Source organism: Varanus komodoensis, unplaced genomic scaffold (genome assembly GCF_004798865.1).
Source record: "Varanus komodoensis strain SLA01 unplaced genomic scaffold, ASM479886v1 scaffold126, whole genome shotgun sequence".
Classification (NCBI taxonomy): domain Eukaryota; kingdom Metazoa; phylum Chordata; class Lepidosauria; order Squamata; family Varanidae; genus Varanus; species Varanus komodoensis.
Window position 1 is genome coordinate 42,354 of NW_025335363.1, and position 21,861 is coordinate 64,214.

Sequence of the window (21,861 nt, forward strand, 5' to 3'; positions counted from 1 at the left end):
CTCAAAGAGTGCCAAATTCTTGTCGAAGAATTCGTCACCATCTTCATAGTTGATATTGTTGAGATAGGCATGGGGATCCTTCTTGTGCCCTGGATCTGTAACAAGACAGCATGAGCTCAAGGGAAGGGACACGGTCTTATATGTCTTCCAACACTGGCCATCGGAAGCATATCTGTGCTTAGTACCCTGGCCGCAGTAAGAGGAACACGGCATTGTCCCTCACCTCGCCTTACAGGCCAAAGAGATAAGTGAGGGAGCCCCACCACCACATTTGCAAATTTGCAAAGCTGTTGCGTCCTCCTTTCCTGGGCAAGATTTCCCCAAAGGCAGTCATTTACCAATCAATTCACCAACGAGAAAATGGTTTCAGGGATAAGCCGGAGTTTCTTACTTAAAATGTCATTTTTAAGAATATGGCACATGCCCAATTAAGGGTGGCTGACAGATTGCACTCTTCCTGTGTGATTCTTCCTGTGAAAGTGCTTCAGGTGTGGAAAGAAGCTGTCAGCCCTTGATGGGTGGAGTGGGGACTTAATCATTGCAACAAATATAAGAGCTGTGTTATTCCTATTCAGTCCGTTTTGCAATTTTTCCAGTTGTTCCAAACTTTTTCCTACATCCATGAAGGTTAGAAACTAATACCTTGAAGAGCAACCCACCCCTGCCAAAAAGAAATCCTTATTGATAAGGGAAAAATTACAGGACAACATATTCATATGCAAGAAGGGTATCCAGGATTCCTGACCTCTTCTTGCACCCCAAATATAACAAGTTGCCCTTCACGCCCCTTACCATTTCCCCATGCACAATTCCAGAAACATAACCACAAAACTTTAGTGCCCAGTATCCAGATCACAAACACCAACATGTTGGCCCTTGTTTGTTTTATATCCTGCCTTTTTCCTTCCAGGGAACTCAAGGTGGCTTACATAATTTTCCTCCTCCCTGTACTCTTATCCTCACAACAACCCTGTGGGGTAGGCTGGGCTGAGTCCTTATATGTATCTGTTCCAACAGAATATTACTTTCTCACCTCCAACTCTGCCTCAGAAAAGGCAGATAAGCAAGCAGATTCCGAGGAGGACTGGGCCATCTTCTAAATGGAAGAACCTATAGAGACAGACTTGTCCTCCAGCAAACAACTGCAGCTTTTGTTGCTGGGCCCTACCCAAGAACCCTTAGGCATGGAATCTGGGCATCCGCCTGGGCTGGATTAACACCCCACCCTGTTTCCCTTAGCAACCAGAACAAAGGGGTAATAAAGCTCAGGAGATGCTGCTTTCCATTCTGGCTACATGAGGGAGGCAGCGCTGATACATACCACAGGAATAGCTCTTTGTGTGCAGGAACAGACAAAGGGCTGCATGAAATGGAACCTGGGGAAGGGGCTGTGGGATCCTGTCTTCAGACCCCCAACATCCTGCTACCAACCTCGGGTTATGAGGCTTCTCTGAATGTCCTATCCTGAGACAACATCCCCAGTGTAAAGAAACAGAGAGTTCCTGGGCCTTTCCACCATACGCCCCTGCTGACCATGTGTCTAGCAAACCCTGTCATGCACTCCAACATACCAAAGATAACAATCTAGCAACTGTTTACACACTTAATTATCCCAGACTGAAGGAGAGGCAAGTTAAGAGTCCCGGCTCCTTCCAAAGAGCACTCACTCTCTTTGAACTCCTGTGGATTGATTCACTTCCTCAAATGTATAAAAAGTAGAAGTGAGCTCAAGCAGAAGTGCTCTTTTCAGATAACCAAAGCAAGTGAGTCCCTACATAGCACTGCGGCATTGCTCTGCATCTAGGCGTCAAACAAACTTGTTATGCATAGGAGAACGCTGCACCTGCCTCTACCTAATACAAGGAAAGGCAGTGGCTGCCCAGAGGTGCAATTTCACTGAACCTGAATGCTACAAAAATGTAGAGGCATTTCAATATGTATGTATGTATGCATGTATTTATTTAGAGTTTTTGTATGCCGTCCCATCGCTTAACACCTCGGGACGGCTTGCACAAACAAACAAACATAGTAAAAAAATACAGATTATACAAATTAAGTATGAACTGCATATCTTAAAACAATCTCACAGAAAAGCTGTGGATGTTACTTACTGGCCTGTTCAAATGTTACACCCTATAAAATGTATGGGCAATAAAATAAAAGTGGGCCCAATCTCTATTCATATTTATTCTAAACAGTTTTGTGCTGTCTGATAGCCAAAGCTCTCTGAGCAGTTCACATATCCGACTCTCCTTTCATGGGACCACTCACCCCCTGTGACATGGGGGGGGGGGGCAAGGAGAGCTCACTGGGGGCTTATGAGAGAAGTTGAAATTGTAAGAACTTTCAAGTGGTGGTGCTTACCTTAAAAACAGGATGGTCGAGAGGGGTTTACTTCTCCCACTTTCTTTTGATAATAAAAATGCAAATACATGGTGGAAAATTACCACACAACAGCCCAGCAGGGTTCTTGGGGGCAGAATCCACCTGGGAGCCAGGCTACGTCATGATGTAAGATTATCCCCAGTAACTGGGGATACTGCAAGAACACTGCTAGACTGATGCAGGAAGCAAAGCTGTGCCTGAAGCTTGCCTGTTTTAACATAAAATACATTTTTAAAAACCATGGAAAACCACCAGCCACCTCACAGGTCAGGCAAGACGATACCTTGAACATTCTTAAAGTTCTCCCTTCCCAGAAGACAAAGTCAAGATTGATTGCCCAGTCTCCCCAAATGCTGGCTAAATACCTTGGCCCAGCACCAGTATAAACAAGCAACAAAGAATAACAGCTGTAAAGTTGTCCTGCTTGCTTGCAAAGTACTTGCCAAAGGCAACTAGTAAGAGGCTTAGTTACCTGCCTTCCCCAAGAACACTCATATGTAACAGCAGCTCAGTTGTTTTAAAACAGATGGGTTCTTATGCCTGTAATTCCCCAACCCATGATCAGCTCCTTTGTAGGATGACGTGTGAACCTGGACTGCTGTTTTGTTTCACGCTCATCAACCCAGCTATTAACAACCAACAATGAGTTTAACACTAGTTTGTTTAGCCTCTAAAAATCCAGCAATGCAGTCTCACTTGACAAGTTATGAAAAAACTGACCATGGGCCATGAAGTAAGAATGGAAGAGGTGGGCAGGTCACAGAAATCATACCCACTCTCTCACATCAATGTTAAATGGAAGGGACCGTAACTATGTGAGACCAGATCAATGGAAGACGTGTGTCTTCAGCATGAGGTGGTTGCTCACATCCAACTTCATTTATTAGGAATTTGCGCACACAGAGAATTAGTCTTTCCTTTGTCCACTCACTCAGATTCAGGCAACAACAGGCATTGCATGCACACACATCCCCTTGATTGTTTAACGATGGACAGCACAGACATATAAACTGCACACAGGCAAACATATACAAGACTCCTCTGCAATACTGTACCTAAGAGCTGATACTGTTCCCCTGTGATGGAAGTTTGACTCACATCTGAAAAATCAAACAGAAGATGGGAAAGAAAATGAATTGCAAAATAAAGAGAGAATGGGGGAATAAAGTGATAGGCCAGGGTTGTCCCATACCTCCTCAGGATTAAAAAAAATGTTTTCCCTCCCATAATCACGACCAACAACAAAAAGGATATGGAGTAAAAGATCATGGTGTCTTTATTCTGCCACTTCGAAATCAAACAGAGCTGCAATCCAGGGGGAGGACAAGAAATATTCAGAGCTCTTTCAAACATTGTAGGGAAATATTTTCCCCTTCCTTGCCACACATAGTTGAAAGCACTCTATTATCCAAAGAACAAAACAAAACAAGAGAGATAATGGATTTCTTTCCTTTTTTTCTTTTTCATCAGAAGGTTTAGGCTTTAAGTAAATGGACAATTGGAAGAACAGGGTTGTGGTATTTCCAATTTAGAGCCCTCTGGCTTTTCTGCAGAAGGGGGAAACCTTGAAAAAGATCAGTACCAGTCCTCCTATGAAGGGATGCTGATTAAGCTTCTGTTTGTAAATGAGCTGTTTCATATAAAGGGTTGTCACCATATTTGTGGTTATTTTCTCCAGATCGAATTGGGTAGCTACCTAATGATGTTGCTTTTCTGTAGAATAGATAATTTGGCTGCCTGTTGGAGCAGGCTAGCTTTTAGACAAGCAGGGAAATGGCAAGATCAGGAACACGGGATAGAAACTCTGAGGTCCTTCAAAACTGTAAACATTGTTTGGAGGGGAAACACATTCACACTCTTATCACAGTGTAGACTGAAGCAATCTTTGTCTCTATAAGAGGAACATTACTTTGTTTAGGATTAGAGATGCACGGAGGATGTTACTATGAGGGCACAAACTGTTGCTGAGAGAAATACAAGCACAACATCTGCACATTTTATCAAGTTAACCATGACTCACAATTATGGTCATCTTTCCCTACTCTCTTTCTTAATCAGTGCAGTTTACATGACCTTTCTGCTAACTTGAAGGAGTGCTGGAGACCTGTTCCCCAATTTCTTGCCTTTAAAAAAATCCTGGGGACTCTGTATGGTGCCCAGCTAACTTCTTTTTTAATTTGTCTGCCTGACCCTGTGATAAAGTATTTTATATTAATTATACTTGGAGAAATTGTCTATAACAAAAACACAAGAGGCTCAAGGTCCAAAAAACACCACCAAAAGATTGATTTTCTGTAACATCATACATACTGTCCAAAGACAGAAGGGAGCAGAGAAGCAGCAGCAGAGCACAGAACAGGCTCAAAAGAAATGTTTCTATGCCCTAGAGCATACTTTCCCAAGCTTGGGAGCTCAGATGTTGAACTATAAATCCAATTTTCCCTGCCCACTGGCCATGCTGGCTGAAAACATTGGGAAGTGATGCGGTAAAAACGGGTTTCAACCTCTGAAATAATGCTTGGCAAAGCTATTAACAGCATGGTGCCTATACACTTATCCATTAACGTTTTCAGAGTATTTTGCAAAAAGCAACAGAGAAGCATTAATAAACCAATTTGAAACTTCTTGAGGATATAAATTCTGGAACTCCATAAAGGAGGCTTCACAGGCACTGACCCATAGTGTCTAGGCATTCTTTATTTCCAAAAGATTTGTTAGTCTAAACGGGCTTCGGAGGAGCCTTTTCCTCCCCCTGCCGCCCTGATTTCACTGCACTTTATGCTGCTGGTTTTATTGTTTTGAGGATTAAAATTGTTTACTGTTGTGTTTTATTCTTATGCCATGCTTTTATGTTGCCAGACAGCTTGTGGGTCTGGCATAGATCAAAGGGTGAAATCAGGACAGAGAAAAAAGAATGATAGAAACAATGATTAAATTAAATTTGGGATGTGGGAGGAAAAGTGGTTTGGTTGTTTTCTTCCAGTGAAGAAAGGTCTGCAAGTGAATACGTAGGAAATGCCAGAATAAACAGATCATTTGGAAGAGACAGACAGGAGTGAGGCCTATTGATGAGGGATCAAACTCGGAGAATATACTTCTGCTCACCAGCTGGTCCCCACTACTGCCAACTGCCCTAGCCTTGGCCAGTTCCCTTGCCCTATTGACACAGTTTGACTTCCAGTAGCAGAAGGATCCTTTGCCTGTTGAATCCGTGCTCAGTGTCCAACACACAGGGCATTGTTCCTGTTCACTGTCTGGTTAGATGGATTCAAGCTGCCAGGGATAAACAGAGATTATTTGGAAACTGCAGGGATTTGGGCATTTCTGAACAAGAAAGGTGTATGTTCATAGTCTAGGAGTGACTTTTTTCCCCATGATCATCAGTACAAGAATATTTCAGAAAGTCAGGGAAAAGGTTTTGGCTTAGGACCCTCACAATGAGATCATAAAACACATTATTCAGCCTAGGGGATCCAGGGTTAAGATGCATGCTGCTATCCTTCAGTTTCTATTCTAGCATCCACACCTTAGACCCTGAAGCAGCTGTCCCCCACGTTTTTTAACTTTTGCCCTTCAAAGGACCCTCACATCAAAACAGCACGCCTTAAATTAGGCTCGTTTGCTCTTGAACAAAGAAGCACATCTTAAAATCAATGTTTGTACAGAATAGTGAACTTAATCTGTGTAATAGGGATTATGGATGCCAGAGCTGGTGGTCATTCAGGACTGCCACATCCAAAATAAAAGCATAATCTGAAGAGTCCACACTTGCTAATATCCCTGAATTTCCAGGGATATACTCTATATATTTATATACTCTAAACAACTCTTGTCCATAGAATCAACCAGAAGGAGAGGGAAGGTGACTTTACCCCTAACCCAAAGTGACACCCAGGACTTCGTGTGAGCTGGAAGCACTGGTAAATTGTTTGAACACAGTAACCACACTTATATTCAAGTGGAAAATTTCTTAAGAAGTTCAACACATATTTGGCTTCAAAAGAAGAGACTTCTCTAAAATGGGGTGGGGGGAGCATTGTAAAAAGGAAGCAGAAAGGGAAAGTCAAGAGGCTCAAATTCCTCCAGAATCCTTGGGGGTGCTCCAAGCTAGAATAACAGAAGCTGAGTTAGAATGTGTGCTGCACTTCAACACCAAGAGATCACCAGCATAATTTTAAAAAGTGTCAAGGAAGCTATTAGCAAAAAGAAGGCTTCCATCAGAAAACTTGGCAAGATATGGAGAAGAAAAATGAACAGAGGAAATGCAATAATAAAAGATTTTAAAAACTATCCTGAGCTGCAAGCGAAGAGCAACAATAAATACATCAGTGGCAAGAAACCAGCTACGGAATGTTGGATGGCAAGAAAGCTTCAGGAGCGCTGAAGGAGGATGGAGAAAATGCAGAAAAGCTGAATGAATAATTTGCCTTCATCTTCACTGGAGAGGACGTGGAGCAAGGATGTGTCTGAACTATGTTTTCAGTAAGAGAGACTGAGAAACTGAGGCAAACGATGAAGGGCAAGAGATAACAGCAACCATGTTGGATCAGAACACAGGCTTCTCTAACCCAGGGTTATGTTCACACGGTATTAAACTCACTGCCTGTGGGAAGACCACAAGGAGGGCACTGTGCAGTAGCACTGTTCTGCTTATGCTTCCTAGTTGCTGGTATAGAGACACTTGCTGCCTCCAAATCTGGAGACAGTATACAGCTGTCGTGACCTATAGCCATGGACAGCCTTATCCTCCAGTATATGGTCTAATCCCATGTTAAAGCTATCAGAATGTGTGGCCAACCCGACATCCTGGGGTTCTATACATCTATAGAACTAAATCCTATAGTTTAACTGAGTGAAGAAGTACTTCATTTGATCTGCTCAGAATCTCCCACCAGTCAGCTTCATGGAATGACCTTGGGTTGCAAAGTAATGAAGGAGAGAAGAACACTCCTCCCTGACCACTTCATCCTCATCATACACAGTTCTGTACATCTCTATCATGTCTCCCCTTCCACACCATTTTTCTAAGCTAAATGGGCCCAGATACTGTAGACTTCTCCTGTAGAGAAGTTGCTCCAGGCCGTTGATCACTGTGCTTTCTCTCTTTATTCTGTATTCCACATGTGGCTGCATCAAGGGTGATACAATGCTGGTAGTTCTGCTTTCAGTTCCTTTCCCAGTTGTGCCCAATATGGAATTTGCTGTTTGTACAGAGGCCACACACTGGGTCAACATTTTCACTGAGCTAACCGTCACAACCCCAAGATCTTACTGCCAGCTCAGATCACACTGGCATCTATGTGCTTGAGATTTTGTTGGGGGGGGGGGTGCCCCACAGGTATCACATTACACTTCATTACACTGAGCTTTGTTGTCTGTTTCAGTATTGCCTATTTTAGTGTCCATTCACTCAGTTTGGAGAGATCCTTTTAGAGCTCTCTCTTAATCCCTTTTAATTTAGCTACTCTAAATATATAGTTATTAGAGAAAGCATTATGTTGTTCCCTGTGTGTAAAATGGGCATCACAGTGAACTACCTTATTGGGCTATTAGACAGACGAAAGAGACAAAACATTTTGCCAAGCCATGCTGATCACCAATGCTATGCCAACAACAACAAATAAAGACAAGTTGTCACCATCCCATTCGCTCATCCCATGTGACCTTTTCCCCTGGTATCCAGAACAAAATGTAGGTAGGTTGAGGCCAAAGCCAGCACAAATCAGACTTTCATGAGGCATGTAGAAAGGGATTTTAATTCACAGACCAGCTCCAACAATCCACAAAGCTCTGGGAATAAGATTTTATAAATCTTGTTTTGTAGTTTTTACCACAGTTTTGTTCACGTTGATAGCAGGATAACAATTTGAAGATTAAGTCATTTGAGCCAATTCCCACCCAGGGGAAACCAAGGCCTGACTGAAAATGGGTTGGTGGAAATACTATCAGAAACTGAGGGCTTATGGTCATTTTTAAATGGGCTTTAAACCCCCATAATTCTATTTTATGTGATTGCTGAATGCTGTAGCTGACAATCATACACATCACATCTACAAATAGCAAAGTCGATTCTCAAGTGTGAATCCTTAAATAGCCAATAAGGTATCATCTAAACACAAGAGAGAAAGATGTCAGCATGCCAGTGGGAACTCCAAGGTTTGCAAAATGCCACTCCCCCTCAAAAAAACCCCTTCAGAAAGTAAAACGCAAAAGCATGGCTGGGGAGAAATACCAAAGGCGGGGGTGGAAGGTAGCCTAATGATGACTGTACAAGCTTAGTGGCCACAGAATGCTAGAGGAACACTGGAGAAGGGAACTAGAAAACAAAATAGCAGGTCCTGGAAGAGGGCACGGTTAGTTGGATGGAACTCGGAAAAGGATCGGCCACTCTGTGCTGTTTTCTTGCAGGTCCCACTTGTACAATTAAAACAGGAATCTCCAGAGAGTGAATACTGGCAGACAGGTAGTGCGGCTTACAGAAAAGCACAAGGCAAGCGAGGTGCCTCTCAAACCATGCCCTAGGAAGTACTGCACAGGTATTACCTGTTTGGGACTGGTACTTAGCCACCACTAGGGAGGAAACATGGCACAGATACATGCAATGTTTGTGGATGCGATGTGCAAAGACGCTAGAATGGATGGAAACTCAAGACAGGAAAGAAGGGGTTATTCCAAGGTTTAATTTAGACTATTACAACTAATCTTCTGTCTAAAACAAAAAATCTGAAAGACACAGAGGATAAACTTTGAAGTCTTTTTATGGTATCAGGGAACCATGTGGCTCTGCTCTGCTTTGCTCTGACCACTGGATGAAACTCTCCAGAGAACTCAGAGCTCAGAACTCGTAACTCTAGTTGTTTTCCCTATGGCTCAAGATTCCCAGAGCTGAAACCAGAGATCTAGGTTGCCTGTTGTGACCACGTGGGTGCTTTTTCTTTCCAAGAGTGAGCAGCAGAGTTCAAGATACCTCGTTCCTAGCCTCACTAGGCCCCGTAACACTGGATCACATTTTTCTTCCACCTCAGTAGCCAGACCCTTGGCATTCCATTACTGTTTAACCAAAGGTCAAACCACAGAACTCGAGAAAGGAGGTTACCAAAGCATTATACCAGGGCCAGGTAGGAGGGGAACTAAAGGGGGTTATTGGGAATGCCAGTGAGCATAGAGGCACTGGTAAGGGGTGATCTGAATTATAGCAGAGCTGAAGAGAGAAGCAGAGGAGACACAAAGTCTGTGTGCTAGCAGAGGAGTAACGAAGATTGAGACATACTTTTTCATATCACAACGTCTCTTGTGAAAAGCTGCAGGTGAGGGGAGATGGTGGAGAGAAGGGGAGGAGCCATCACCTTAGAGGATCCATCCACTCTAACTTGCTTACCTGACACAGTCTCATTAGGTTTCCCGATTTGCTCTGAGTTGACTCTTTTCTGCCAGCTTCCCTCTACATCCCCCTCGTCATCATCTTCCACTTTGGTCACAGTGAACAGAGGCATGTTCAAGGAAAAACTTTCTCCCGGGTCAGGAAGCGAGGAACTGAAAGCATGGGTGGATCAGGTGACAGGCAACCCCCAGGGAAGGGGAGGGAAAGGGTGTGTGCATGCATGTGTACAGTGTTCAGAGACACGCCTCCAAAGGTGTGTGCGTGCGTGTGTCCAAGGGTACGCATGCCCGTAAGCGCATTTACCGGACTGGCAGTAAGAGGATTATCCCCTCCACGTGTACTGTGTCTTCATTGCATCAGGACAGGGAGAAGGGAGATGGACAGCCCTGATTTGCAGCCCCTTTGAAGGGGAGCAGCCTCAACCGAGCTGCATTTCCACTGACTGCTGAAATGCAGCCTGCCTGCAGGTACAAAAGCCGGTTAGCAACTGCCCAATACCACAGAGAGAGTACTTCAGAAGTCGGGAACGAGAAAGTCAGGAGGAGCTCTGAAGGTCACGCACCTGAGGGTAGGAACTAATGTGTAATTAAACATGAGCTTGAGTAACTATTAAGCATTATCATGCAAAGAACAGGAAGGTGTGAGGTGTAGCCGTACCAGCAACGTCTGTGAGACAAGAACTGTGTTCTGTAAAACTTGAGCAAACCAAAGCAACTCCCCACCGGAAGGCAACATTCCTTTCCTCAGAGCTGCAACATGACTCACCGCTCATAAGGCTGTATGGGGCAGAGACGCCCCAACCGGCTTCAAAATCTGCTCTGAATCATTGAAGATACAGTATGCCAGTAAAGGTAGTAGTTGGAACCAGGACTGAGTGTTTGGGAAAGCTGTTTTAGTAGGAGTAGAAGACGATGAAAGAAAGATGTGAGATAAAAGGACTATCACTGAAATAACGCTTCCTTTCTATTTGACAAGCCAGTTAAGCCTTTTTTCCAACCACTTTCTCAAAATCCATGTCTTCAGCAATTTTTTTTTTCCTAAATCCACAGAACGCTCACTGGTCAAATCAGTGATCTCTGTTCCCACAACTTCTCCTGTACACCTTCCAGAGATATCAATCACTGCTGTATTTTTGTACAGCCCCTTACTATTATCTTACTATGCTATATATCCCTTTAGTAAAAGTAGCAGCATGCTAGTGGGTCAGAGGAGTACAGGCTGTGATCCAAATCTAGAACAGTTCAGTTGCTCCAATTCTGCTTCTAGCAATCTTGCCCATGCTATTTAAACCCTCAAGATGCCGAGATTAGGACCAAGGCCATAATCAACTTAAAAGCCAGCTAAACTGGGAACTTGAGGCCATTGCTGCAAACAGGTCACTACAAGCACTGGACATGCTGGAATCAAGGAGACTGGAACCATCCCCATCACATTTGGCTCCAAGGATGAATCTAGACAGGCATACCCAACTGAAGTTCTGGCAAAAAGACTGAGCCAATAATGCCATCCAGGACAGTGGGAAGAACAGCTTCAAGCTTAATTTGAATCAGAGACCTCTCTTTGTTCCTGTACAGCTGTTGACCAGTAACATCTGGCCAAACATAAACACATACTCAAAAAAAAAATCTATGGCACCAAATGAGCGTCAGAATCCTTACAATGCCTTGAATGCCGCCTGTTCGTGAAAACTCAGAATGTTTATTCAACAGGGTGTATTTCAAACATAATGAAACATAAACAATACCTAATACACTTGTTCAAGCTTTTTGCTTAATGCCGTTTAAATGTTATGGTAACAGAAAGATAACAGAATTTCATTTTTTCTGACCCTTGTGATCCAAATGGTACATGAAATAAATAAATAAGCATAAAGTGTTATCTGTGTGTGTTTCAAGATAGCAGGTCTCTCTTAGGAACGCTACAATTTTAAATTCAACACAAGGGACACAAGAACACTCTATTATTTCAATCATATGCAGTTAGGACTAGTTATAATAAGTCACAGGAACTGCAGGGTTGTGAAAAAGGCTTCACAGACAAGATAGTGACATAGGCTTTGAAGGCATTAAGAGTCATGGTTTTGCACAAAAGTTCTGGGAGGCAGTTTGAAGCAATGGTGCAGGGCCCGAGGGAGTTAACTTTACCAAAAATGAAAGCTAAAGAGCAGCAAAAGTGAGCAGGAATAAACTGGAATAGAATTTTAAGAAAATGATTAACAATGACAATAACAATGTATTGTCAAAAAACAAAAATGCCAGAATATAATTGCAGAAGTCCTGACAAAATACATAGCACACTTTCAAAGCATGCAAGTGAGTTCTGAGCATGACTTAATTTGAATCCAGTCTCCATAACTGCAAAGCTCCACCTTAGAAGATGCAAAAATCAAAACATGAATACCCCGGCATAACAATCTCCAGTTAAGAAAGCCAATACCTTGAGGATCCAAAAGTCCTCCTTGAACCTTTGCCAAATGACATTGGTCTTATGCTAGGAAGCAGCATAGGAATCTCCAACTATCTTACATGATAGACCACTTGAAGTCAAGAATGGATAATAACAGGCTTCAGAATCCATTTCAGTAGCCTGCATTGCTAGAGAACCTGGTTATCCCTCATCAGACTAGCCTCACTTCACTTGCAAGACAGGTGAAATCCAGTGTGCCTACATGTCTACATTTCCTGACATCATCAGCTTTGGATAATGCATCCTAAGCATGTTTGAGTTGTGTCCTTTCTTATGAATTTAAACATTGGTCAAAAGTTGGCAAAGAGACTTCAGAAGAACTGGAGGGAAAAATATTACCCTCAAAAAGCAGAATGGGCTCAGAAGGTCAAGCACATGGCTTACTTGGTGGCACTCACTGATTCTCACATTGTTTCTCCAATAGAATGCTCTTGTTATTTAGGGATTATTTATTCAATTTATATCCTGATTTTCCTTTGAAAATGCTGAAGCTCCTAAGATCCACTGGCATGTTCTTTGGACACATCATTTTGAAATCATGACACATACCCTTCAACCATTATCTGCCCACATCCTCATCTGCTATTTCAGTCCTCACTGTTCCCATTTTTCCTCCATTGATCTTCACCCCAGCTCTATAAGCACGGGTCTAAACTAAATCCATGAAGTGGAAGGAAAGGAGAATGAGGTCAACATGTCACATGCCAAGGGAGAATAAACAGTATGGGTTTCTGAAAGTTTTACCACAGCATGGGTTTCAATTAGATGATCCTCTCAACTCTCAAGGAAGCAGGGGCCAGATCCTGTCCGCACCAATTAAATCACACCCCACCATGTTTCATGCCAATAACTCTAAAAAGCAAGATGTTCTAATGTGCTGTCCTCCAGCTATGCTTCCTATATTATGTTTTGTAAACTTTTAAATTGACTGCTGCATTTGCTAAAGCTGAAAGCCCTGTCCAGCTGGAATGTTAGCCTGCAAGTTCCTCTCCTATCACCTTCTGTATTTATCTACATAACAATACAAATATTGTACATCTTCGAAAAAAGAAAGTGTGGTATGTGTTCAGTTGTGCTAGAATGTACTCACAACTACTTATATTCCAAATACCCTTTAATCATTTCTTTCCAGTCTTACAATTAAAATTCTTTGGAAACTACTAAATGAAGTCTCATAAACCAACCTCCTAAATGCATAAAATCTAGTCATACTGGTTCTTTTTCACATGCAAAAATTGCTAATGTATCTAGCAAAAATACAGTCTTGATGGCATGAAAAAACAAATGCAAATATCAGATAAGATCTACCCCAGCTATTTTACCACATTTCACATGCAGCAATAGTTACCCTGAAGCCAAAGTCTTTTCCCCCTAACCCTGCTCCCTACAAAAAACCCTTTGCACTTCTATTCTGTATTTCGATAGGTTAATCAGCTTACCCCTGTAATGATGTCTATGTTACTGCAGTCATCATTTTGTGACTGGGCCCTCTTAAAATTATCAACATGTTCTGTATGGTTCTGCATCCCAGCTCCTTCTGGCAGTACCACTTCTGCATGCATATACAGATCAACCATCTGAGGTTGGTACTTCTTGCGTCTGATGAAGTAGACAGTGCCCATGAAAACTTATGCCAGAATAAATACATGTGTGTCTTCAAATTGCTACAAGATCCTTTTGTTGTTCTACCCAAGAACTTAATCCTTATTGAAAACATGATACAATCTGCAATATTTTATCAATACCTACTTCCTCCTTTGTCACAGTTATCCTACCCATCCATTTGTCCACCACTGACGTTACTACCGCCTGAGACACACACACACCATACTATATGGCAGTTTTTAAATCTAATAATCTATATGAAATGCTTGCTTACCTCAGAGAAGTCCCTCAATGACTGCAATGGTTAATTTTATTACAGCAAGTAGTCAGAAATGGAAAGCTGCTGTACTTACAAGGGGATTCTCTGTTGGATTGACTTTGGCTTGCCATTTAAATAGCCTTACAGATTTTAACACAAGCTTGCATTCAGTTCGGAGTCTGCAGCCTTTGGGGAAAAGCTACATGACATTCATCTCAAAAGTCAATTGTATGAAGAAAAGCTAAAGGATTTGTGTAGATTCTGTCCAAACAGAATATATTAAAAGATGAATGGCTAAAACAAAGGTATGTTACCCATTGCAGAGGTCACCCACCTACATTTCTATGAGGGTCATATTGCTGAGCTTTATTTGCCTTTTGCCATTTCACTCCCATGCCTTTTGTCACATGAACACTCTCATATCAACATGTAATTAAAATGGGCATGTTTAAGAGGCAAAGAAATTATCCTGTCATCCAAACTGGCCAGATGAGGAAATAAATCATTTCAAGGAATTGTGCTGAAACTTGTATGGATGCTTCTCTGACACCTGTTGAGCTACAACAACCACCTGGCCAACCTACCAGCCCAGGTTTAGACAAATCCTAAAACTCGCTGTCCTAGTGCACCTATCCCCATACTAGAATTTTGTGTTACCTGTCCCCCAGAAACTCAGAGCACTGTTTAATCTTCTCAACAACCCTGTGACATAGTTTAGCTGGAGACACAGTTAAATCCCAGTTCCACCACCCCCTAAGCCTCACAGCCGAAAGATAATTTGAACCGGGATTTTATCCAGCCTGCTGCCCTTTAGACATGGCCCCCAGCCTTCTTGACCATACTGGCTGAGCCTGACTAAAACAGAAGCTCAAAACATCTGCTGATAAGCCACTGTACAGCACTGCAGATAATATGTACTAACCTACCTATATCCTTCCAGCACTGCAAGAACATTTGCCAAGTAAAATATGCAGGGTTAAGATGTTAGAATATATGCCAGCTAGATTCTAGATTCTCTAGATGTGGCTAGAAGTTACCCATATGTTTTTTACATCCAAGATGAACTATTCTAATGGATTTTAGGTGTGGCTGCTCTTAAAGATAGTTTAAAAAAATTCAGTTAGTGCACAATGCAGCTACCCAGATGCTGGTGGACACGAGATAGTCGGAACATGTAACACTGATCTTGCAGCAAAGGCACTGGATGCTTGTCTTTCTGAAACCAATTCAAAGTACTGTTGTTAACCTTTCAAGTCTTAAATGGTTTGAGACCAAGTAGAAATACTTTTCTAAAAATGTAACTCCTTCAGGAAAGGCAAATCCCTTCTGTTTGTACAAGATACAGATCTAAAACCAGCCATTTTTTAATGATGAACCACAAGTGTTCTAATTAGTAGCAAAAAGAGGGCTTTTTTGTTATACCTACTCAGTTTTTCATAGGAAAATGGATGAATCTTTTTAAAATGCTTCAGATAACTTCAAAATCCTGTACTACAGGAAAGTGACAACAGGTGAGCGTCATATTTTTACTAATCCAGAAAATCCATAATTGCAGTAGATTGTCTAGGGCTTCAGGCCAGCTTTGTAGATTATATATGTACACTACTTAGATATTATCACTGCAAATTCCCACTTGACTTAAATTTGAATATATCTAGGTGCAATGGAGAGAAGAGTCAAGTCTGGAGAGAACCGGGTTTTGGAGGGATCCAGAGTGATTCACCTACTAATGAGAGCCAGTGTGGTGAGCCATGGAGCCAACTGAGTGACTTTGGGGCAGTCACAGATTCTCAGCCCAACAAATCTCACAAGGGTTGTTCTTGTGGGGCTGAGACTGAGAGAAGTGGGAGGAGTACAGTGTAAGCCACTTTGAGTTCTTTAAAAAAGAAAAGGTGAGATATAAACCAAATAAATACTAGGGGTATCCCTGAAAACAAGGCAAAGTATACGAGAAAAAAAAAGCTTAATGGTTTAGTTTATGGAAATAAAGACAGTGGGTGATTTTACATGACCAATAAAATGCTGCTGTGACTTATTTAAATCACAGCACATGCTAGATATCAACAGGTGTGATTTTCATTACCATTGCCTGGGTGTAGCTTGTCATGTCATCCAGACCCAGGTAGCATAGCTTGCAATAATCCATGGGGTGTTGTAGGATCATTTAAGTCATCACTGCTTATTTTGATTGTGTGATCCAGGTCAATGTGTTAGAAAGAGGAGACAGTACACTGAATGTCTACAAATGTAATAAGATGTTGCAGAAGTATGTGTCTTTTGCCCTGTCCATGGAGGACATCAAAACCTCTCCCCGTTGGTGCAGTACCAATTTAGCCAGGAGAAACTTCCTAACTATACTGGAATACAAAGACATCATGCTCACATAAAACAATTTGAGGTACTATTTCCAGTACTAGAGAAATATGCCGTTTCGCTATTAGGAAAAGCAACAGCCCTCCAAGTTGTGCATGCCAAACTCATTCCCTCATACACACAAAGATGTGCACACATACCACTCCTTCAGAAACCTCAAGCTCAGAACACTCTTCAAGCCTAAATATGTGTCTTACATCTTTTGATTCTGGCTTTTAAAACAAGCTCACAGCTGGATCTCCTTCTCAGGGATCTGAAAAGAAGATTCTACCTAGGTAAGTTGCCTCATGACTGAAATCATAACATCCATTGGTTTCCTACCAATTCCACAGTTTTGGACTAAGTTCATTTTGGGAGCCTCTAAACATCTAAATACAAGCAGAACTGAATTAGGATACACCTTGTGTCTGGTTATCCAACATTACCATGTTCATATGCATTTAATCTAAGTACTGAAAGGCAGTGGGAGCACACAACGAATATTGAAAAGAACATATTCCCCAAAATGCTGGAAGTGGATGGGTTAAACCTTTTTGGAATACTGCTTTATCTACATGAGAATTTTCCCCCACCTTATTTATACAAGAGGCAAGACTAAAGAGGCCTGTGGACCATCCAAATGAATGGCGGGGACTGGGGGCTAAACTGCACATGTGTGAAACAAAAGGATTTCTGGGGTTCTGCTGTGCTTATGAAATGAAGCATGCGTAGGCAGGGAGAGCAAAAGAGCTTCTTGTTAAAGATCAATGGTGGGAGTAGGGGGGAGACACAAAAATGGTGGATGAAAGCAGATTGTTATCTGGCATAAACAACAAGGGAACAGAGGAAGTTCAGCAGACCAGATGCTGTTGTCTGGGAAATATTATGTGCTCATGATTAGGTCGCAGACAAACTGGCATTTAATGTGTGAGTCATGCAATTAAGCAGAATTCTGAGTATTTCAACCTTTATATTTACTAAAGAATGTTGCTAGCACTCACGCGGACAAGTGCACCCATCTGCCACCTGGGCCCTTCCCATTCTAATCCAAGATATCTACCAGGATGAAACCAGTATTTCCTCCCTGCCATAACAATCTCTGGGTATTCCAATTAAGATTTTGCCAAAGGTGAGCTTCCTTGTATGGGAAAAAGGGGGGATGTATGCATAGGAGCACAAAGATAGCAAACACTGCAGACAAAGGTTTGCACATCACAAAAACACTCCCATGGAACTCCTACAGGAATATCCATTCGTATGAACCTTAGTTCATGTTTGCAGGTATGCACATTAAAAGGAAAAGTAAACAGAGAGCACTTTACATAAAGATTTGAAAACCTGCATCTGGAAAAAAATCTAGTGACAAACCAGGCGCTGTGCTTAAAGCATTCTTGCTTTGTGCATATTTCTGCCTCCTACACTGGTGCGTATATATAAGAAAGCAAAATCTGTATTTGTAAAGAACTCCCTGGAGCCGTTTGTATAGGAAATTAGCAACACTCCTGGAAGTGCCAATGTGTACTGATGTATGTGAAGGGGCGCAGGAGAAGAAAAGAGCCTATATAATCCCGTCTGTGACTTTCTTGCACTCACATACGCCTGCTTTGTGGAATCATCACACCACTGTCAGGTTCCCCACAGGTCACCTATATTCTCACTACAAGGACACAGCAGCAGAGAGGCATTTTCTGCTAGAATCTGACAGCCTGCAACTTTCTGAGGCCCTGGCTGGCTAGCTAACTACACCATCTATCGTCCTTGATATTCCTACATGGACAGATGAGATGAGGGAAGGGACCTAGGCCTGCCGGCTTCATTTACAACCTTAGAGAAATTGGAACTCCCAACAACAGGGCATTCAACTGCAAGAGGAAACAGGCAAATTTTTCAGGTAATTGTGTCGCTCCATGTTAAATAAACTAGCATGGTTATTATGGAATGGCCTACATTTACAGCATGGATCTGCATATAATGTGAACATAATCTAAAAGGAAAGGGGAAGGTGGGATGTAAATAGCTGACGTAAACCAATGCCAATGGAAGAGTGAGAACACATGTGGAGAATGGTGGAAGACTATAATGAGTGGAAGGAAACTGCTTTGGAGATGCAGTACCAGCAGATGATAAAAATACTTTCTTAAATTTGAAGCATTAGACCCTGAATCCATAACAGTCTGCAATGTCTGTACAAATCAATGTCAGCTAGGCTGGTCAAGCACCAAGCAAGCCAAGAGGGAGGAAAAGGGTCTGACAACGTTCACATTTCAAGGTAACTCAAAATTCAATCCTGAGCACATTTACTTGGATGCAAGTGGGGGAGGAGAATTCTACAGATACTGCAAAAACAGCAGAGCTAGAATGCATCAGGAAAACAGCCTGAACGTTCATTCATTAAAGCCACTTGGTGCAATCCTCTAACAGAGGTCAGGATCATTTACAAGCTACCAAGATAAGTGCATGCAATCCATGACATACCGTTCCACAACAAAAAAAGAACAACAACAGAATGTACTTCGGAAAGGTTTCCTGTTATAACCAACAGAAAACCCAAAAGGAGCAAGTAACTTAAAATCCGGCAGAGAATGAGGTGGCTGGATGGAGTCACTGAAGCAGTTGGTCTGAGCTTGAGTGGACTCCAGGGGATGGTGGAGGACAGGAAGGCCTGGAGGAATGTTGTCCATGGGGTCACGATGGGTCGGACACGACTTCGCGACTAACAACAACAAACTTAACATCATTTCATTGTGCTTACAACAGACCCTCCTCAAATTATGTGACTTGTCAGACTGAGCATAGCCCATTGGTATTTTGACCTGCAAGAAACCACCTATTTCTACTGCTACAGCTACAAAACTTAGTAGAGATTTCAAAGACATGGCAGACCACAATATATAATTAGAAGACTACATATTGCTTGGTTTGCCACAAACAAGCCTGGCTTAGAATCACAGCCTGGAACTTGATCAGCCATGGAGGGAGACCTGCTAAAATATACAGACAGAGAGGCTGTTCACACATTACAGAAACAAATGTTGGATTAGTAACCTATTGTTTTCCATGGCATCTCCTGACCACACTCTGCAGCTATTTGAATATTCAACCAAGGATTGAGGGATGCCAAACTGGGACAATGTAGATTGACTTAAACAACCCACAATTAATCTAATTACTAAAACCTGGCTCACACATACCACCCTCTTCCGCTTTTACCCACTAACCCACAATTGGCTGCTTCTTTTTTTTTAGTTTGCTAAGTATCACTTTGAAATGGTTTGTTGTTTGGTTAACCACTGGGTTGTTTAAACCATTAAAAAACTGAGTGATCTGTTTGGATGAGACACTTAGCAACCTATAAAGGTGCCCATCATGGATTATTCAGTAAAACCAGATGCAGTGGGTGTAGAGGACAACCTCATCAGTTTTCAAACTTATGAGTTTCTGCTCTGTATGAACAGGCCGTGATAATAAATTAACGATAGGTTGTTTAATCCATCATTAACCTATAGTGACTGAGTTTGGACATCACACAGCAATCCCTCATCACCCTAACTAGGAGGTGAATATTCAAAATGGCAAAGGAATGCAACCAGCATGCACTGCAGCAAATCATAGGTTAATTAAGCCACAATTTTGCCATTATGTCATGCAAACTAGATCAGAGGATGTAGCCAAGGTATAGCTCCAGACTTTTATTTAAAATGCTACACACATGCCCCAAAACCGAAGAATGAGTAAAGTGAACATCCCAGTGCTAATTTGAACTCAGGATTTTAAGCCTATTCTGAGATTTGATAGGAATGAGTACAGGCTCTGTTTATAGATGTCAGTTCCTTTTTTTCAGTTCACTTAAAAACTTGCTGGGTGAAAACATGCAAGCTAGGGAAGGAAGAATGAGGCATACATATTGGTTAAACTAAGAACTGAAGCAAAGACAGAAACAAACAAATGAACAATACTCCATTCAGTGATTATGGGTATTTGGTAGAGGAAGTAGCAAATTGATCTTTTTGTCTGTCTATGGTATGATATAAATTCATATACAGATATACACACAGAAACACATCCTATGAAGGAAAAGCACCAACAGCACCATTCTCTTGCCACTGACAATATCTTTACAGATACAACCACAAAAAGGTGTACTGAAAACAAAACTAAGCTAGTGCAAATATGTACCTGTGTTTCAACTTGTGGCACACTGATAAACCTGGATAGATGGAGGTCAAGAGACTATCAGTTTACAAAAGTTTCCCTGCCCAATTTTGCAGAGGCAATTCTGTATAGCCCTAGCTGAGCAGAGAAGGGTTATTTACAAGCCTGTACCCATGGTATTTAGTCCCTTACATATAGCATTGTGTATAACCATTCTTTGTTCCCATTTATATCCACTCTAACTCACTTGATTATTTCACTATCTAGTAATAAAAAGTTCTGTATCATCCTCAACTTTCTTTTTTTTGGGGGGGGGGGATATTATCACAGACTAACTAACAATTAACACAATTCATGGTAGATGCATTTTAGAACTTGTGTGACCTGGCTATGTGCTTCTTTTGAGAGGGTCTCAAAAAGGAAGAACCCCAAGAGCATGCAAAGTAAGTATCACAAGGTGATCGGTGGACTCTAAAAAGACTGCTGAGGGTTCCATGCTGCCACTCAGAAGCCCCACCAAAGATGTGACTTTGAGTCAGAGGTTACTGAACAAGGCCCTGGCTGACTCAGATATTCTTTACTGTTTTTAAAATGCAGTAGACAAGGGAATCAACAAGATTAAGGGAACTGAAATTTTCCCAAGTCATTCCCCATGAGACTTACTCAGCATTTCCCAGTACAAGCAAAAAACACTGAAAAAGTAGACAGATCAGCAATGCCAATAACCTCAAAAGAGAAACCATCACATGAAGAAAATACCATCTGCCCTTTTTAGAAACAGAGAAACCAAGAGCTGTTCACAGCCTGAGTGCTCAGGAAATTTAGGAAGTTAACTGTTCCCTCTGTGGTAGCCTGAAGCATCTATTGGTCAAGCCCTTGACTCAAAAGCAGCAGAATAAATCAAGGTACTTCAGAAGGTAAGAAAACCCAGCCACATTTAGAAAACACCATCCACCAGAAAGTGGCTGATATATCAAAATAGGTACATGAACTAAATAAATCCATTCAAAATCCACTGCCGCCTTCAACACAACCATGCCTTTTTCCAAGTCACTTGACATATACAGGGATATCTGCGGCAGAGTCCAGAACTAAACTGTCCTTCCTGCAATGAGCTGTTCAAACGAGATCCATATCCAACACATCTGGAAGTCCTCCTTGACTGCCAAGGCACCCGGCATGCCGGAATTCTTCACTGGCAATAGTAACTTCAGCTTCCAGTTGTGCCCTCTCCCACGCAAGATACCAAAAGGTAACCTAC

The 21,861-nt window shown here is 41.9% G+C and overlaps 1 protein-coding gene across 7 annotated transcripts in view; it reads right to left on the reverse strand.

Moving 5' to 3' along the window:
• The window catches only part of SLC12A6 (solute carrier family 12 member 6), a 36,290-nt gene that overhangs the window by 12,451 nt on the left and 1,978 nt on the right, over positions 1 to 21,861 (reverse strand). For 5 of the 7 annotated variants that reach the window (XM_044422351.1, XM_044422350.1, XM_044422346.1 and 2 more), the window contains 2 exons: positions 3,441 to 3,485; positions 1 to 95 (listed from right to left, as the gene is read on the reverse strand). Coding sequence is in view for 5 of the 7 variants with exons in the window: in XM_044422346.1 (XP_044278281.1) it covers positions 1 to 95; positions 3,441 to 3,485 (140 nt within the window). In the remaining 2 variants the exon portion in view is untranslated. The remainder of the gene's footprint in view (positions 96 to 3,440; positions 3,486 to 21,861) is intronic. The other 2 variants (XM_044422347.1, XM_044422349.1) reach the window with 1 other exon arrangement.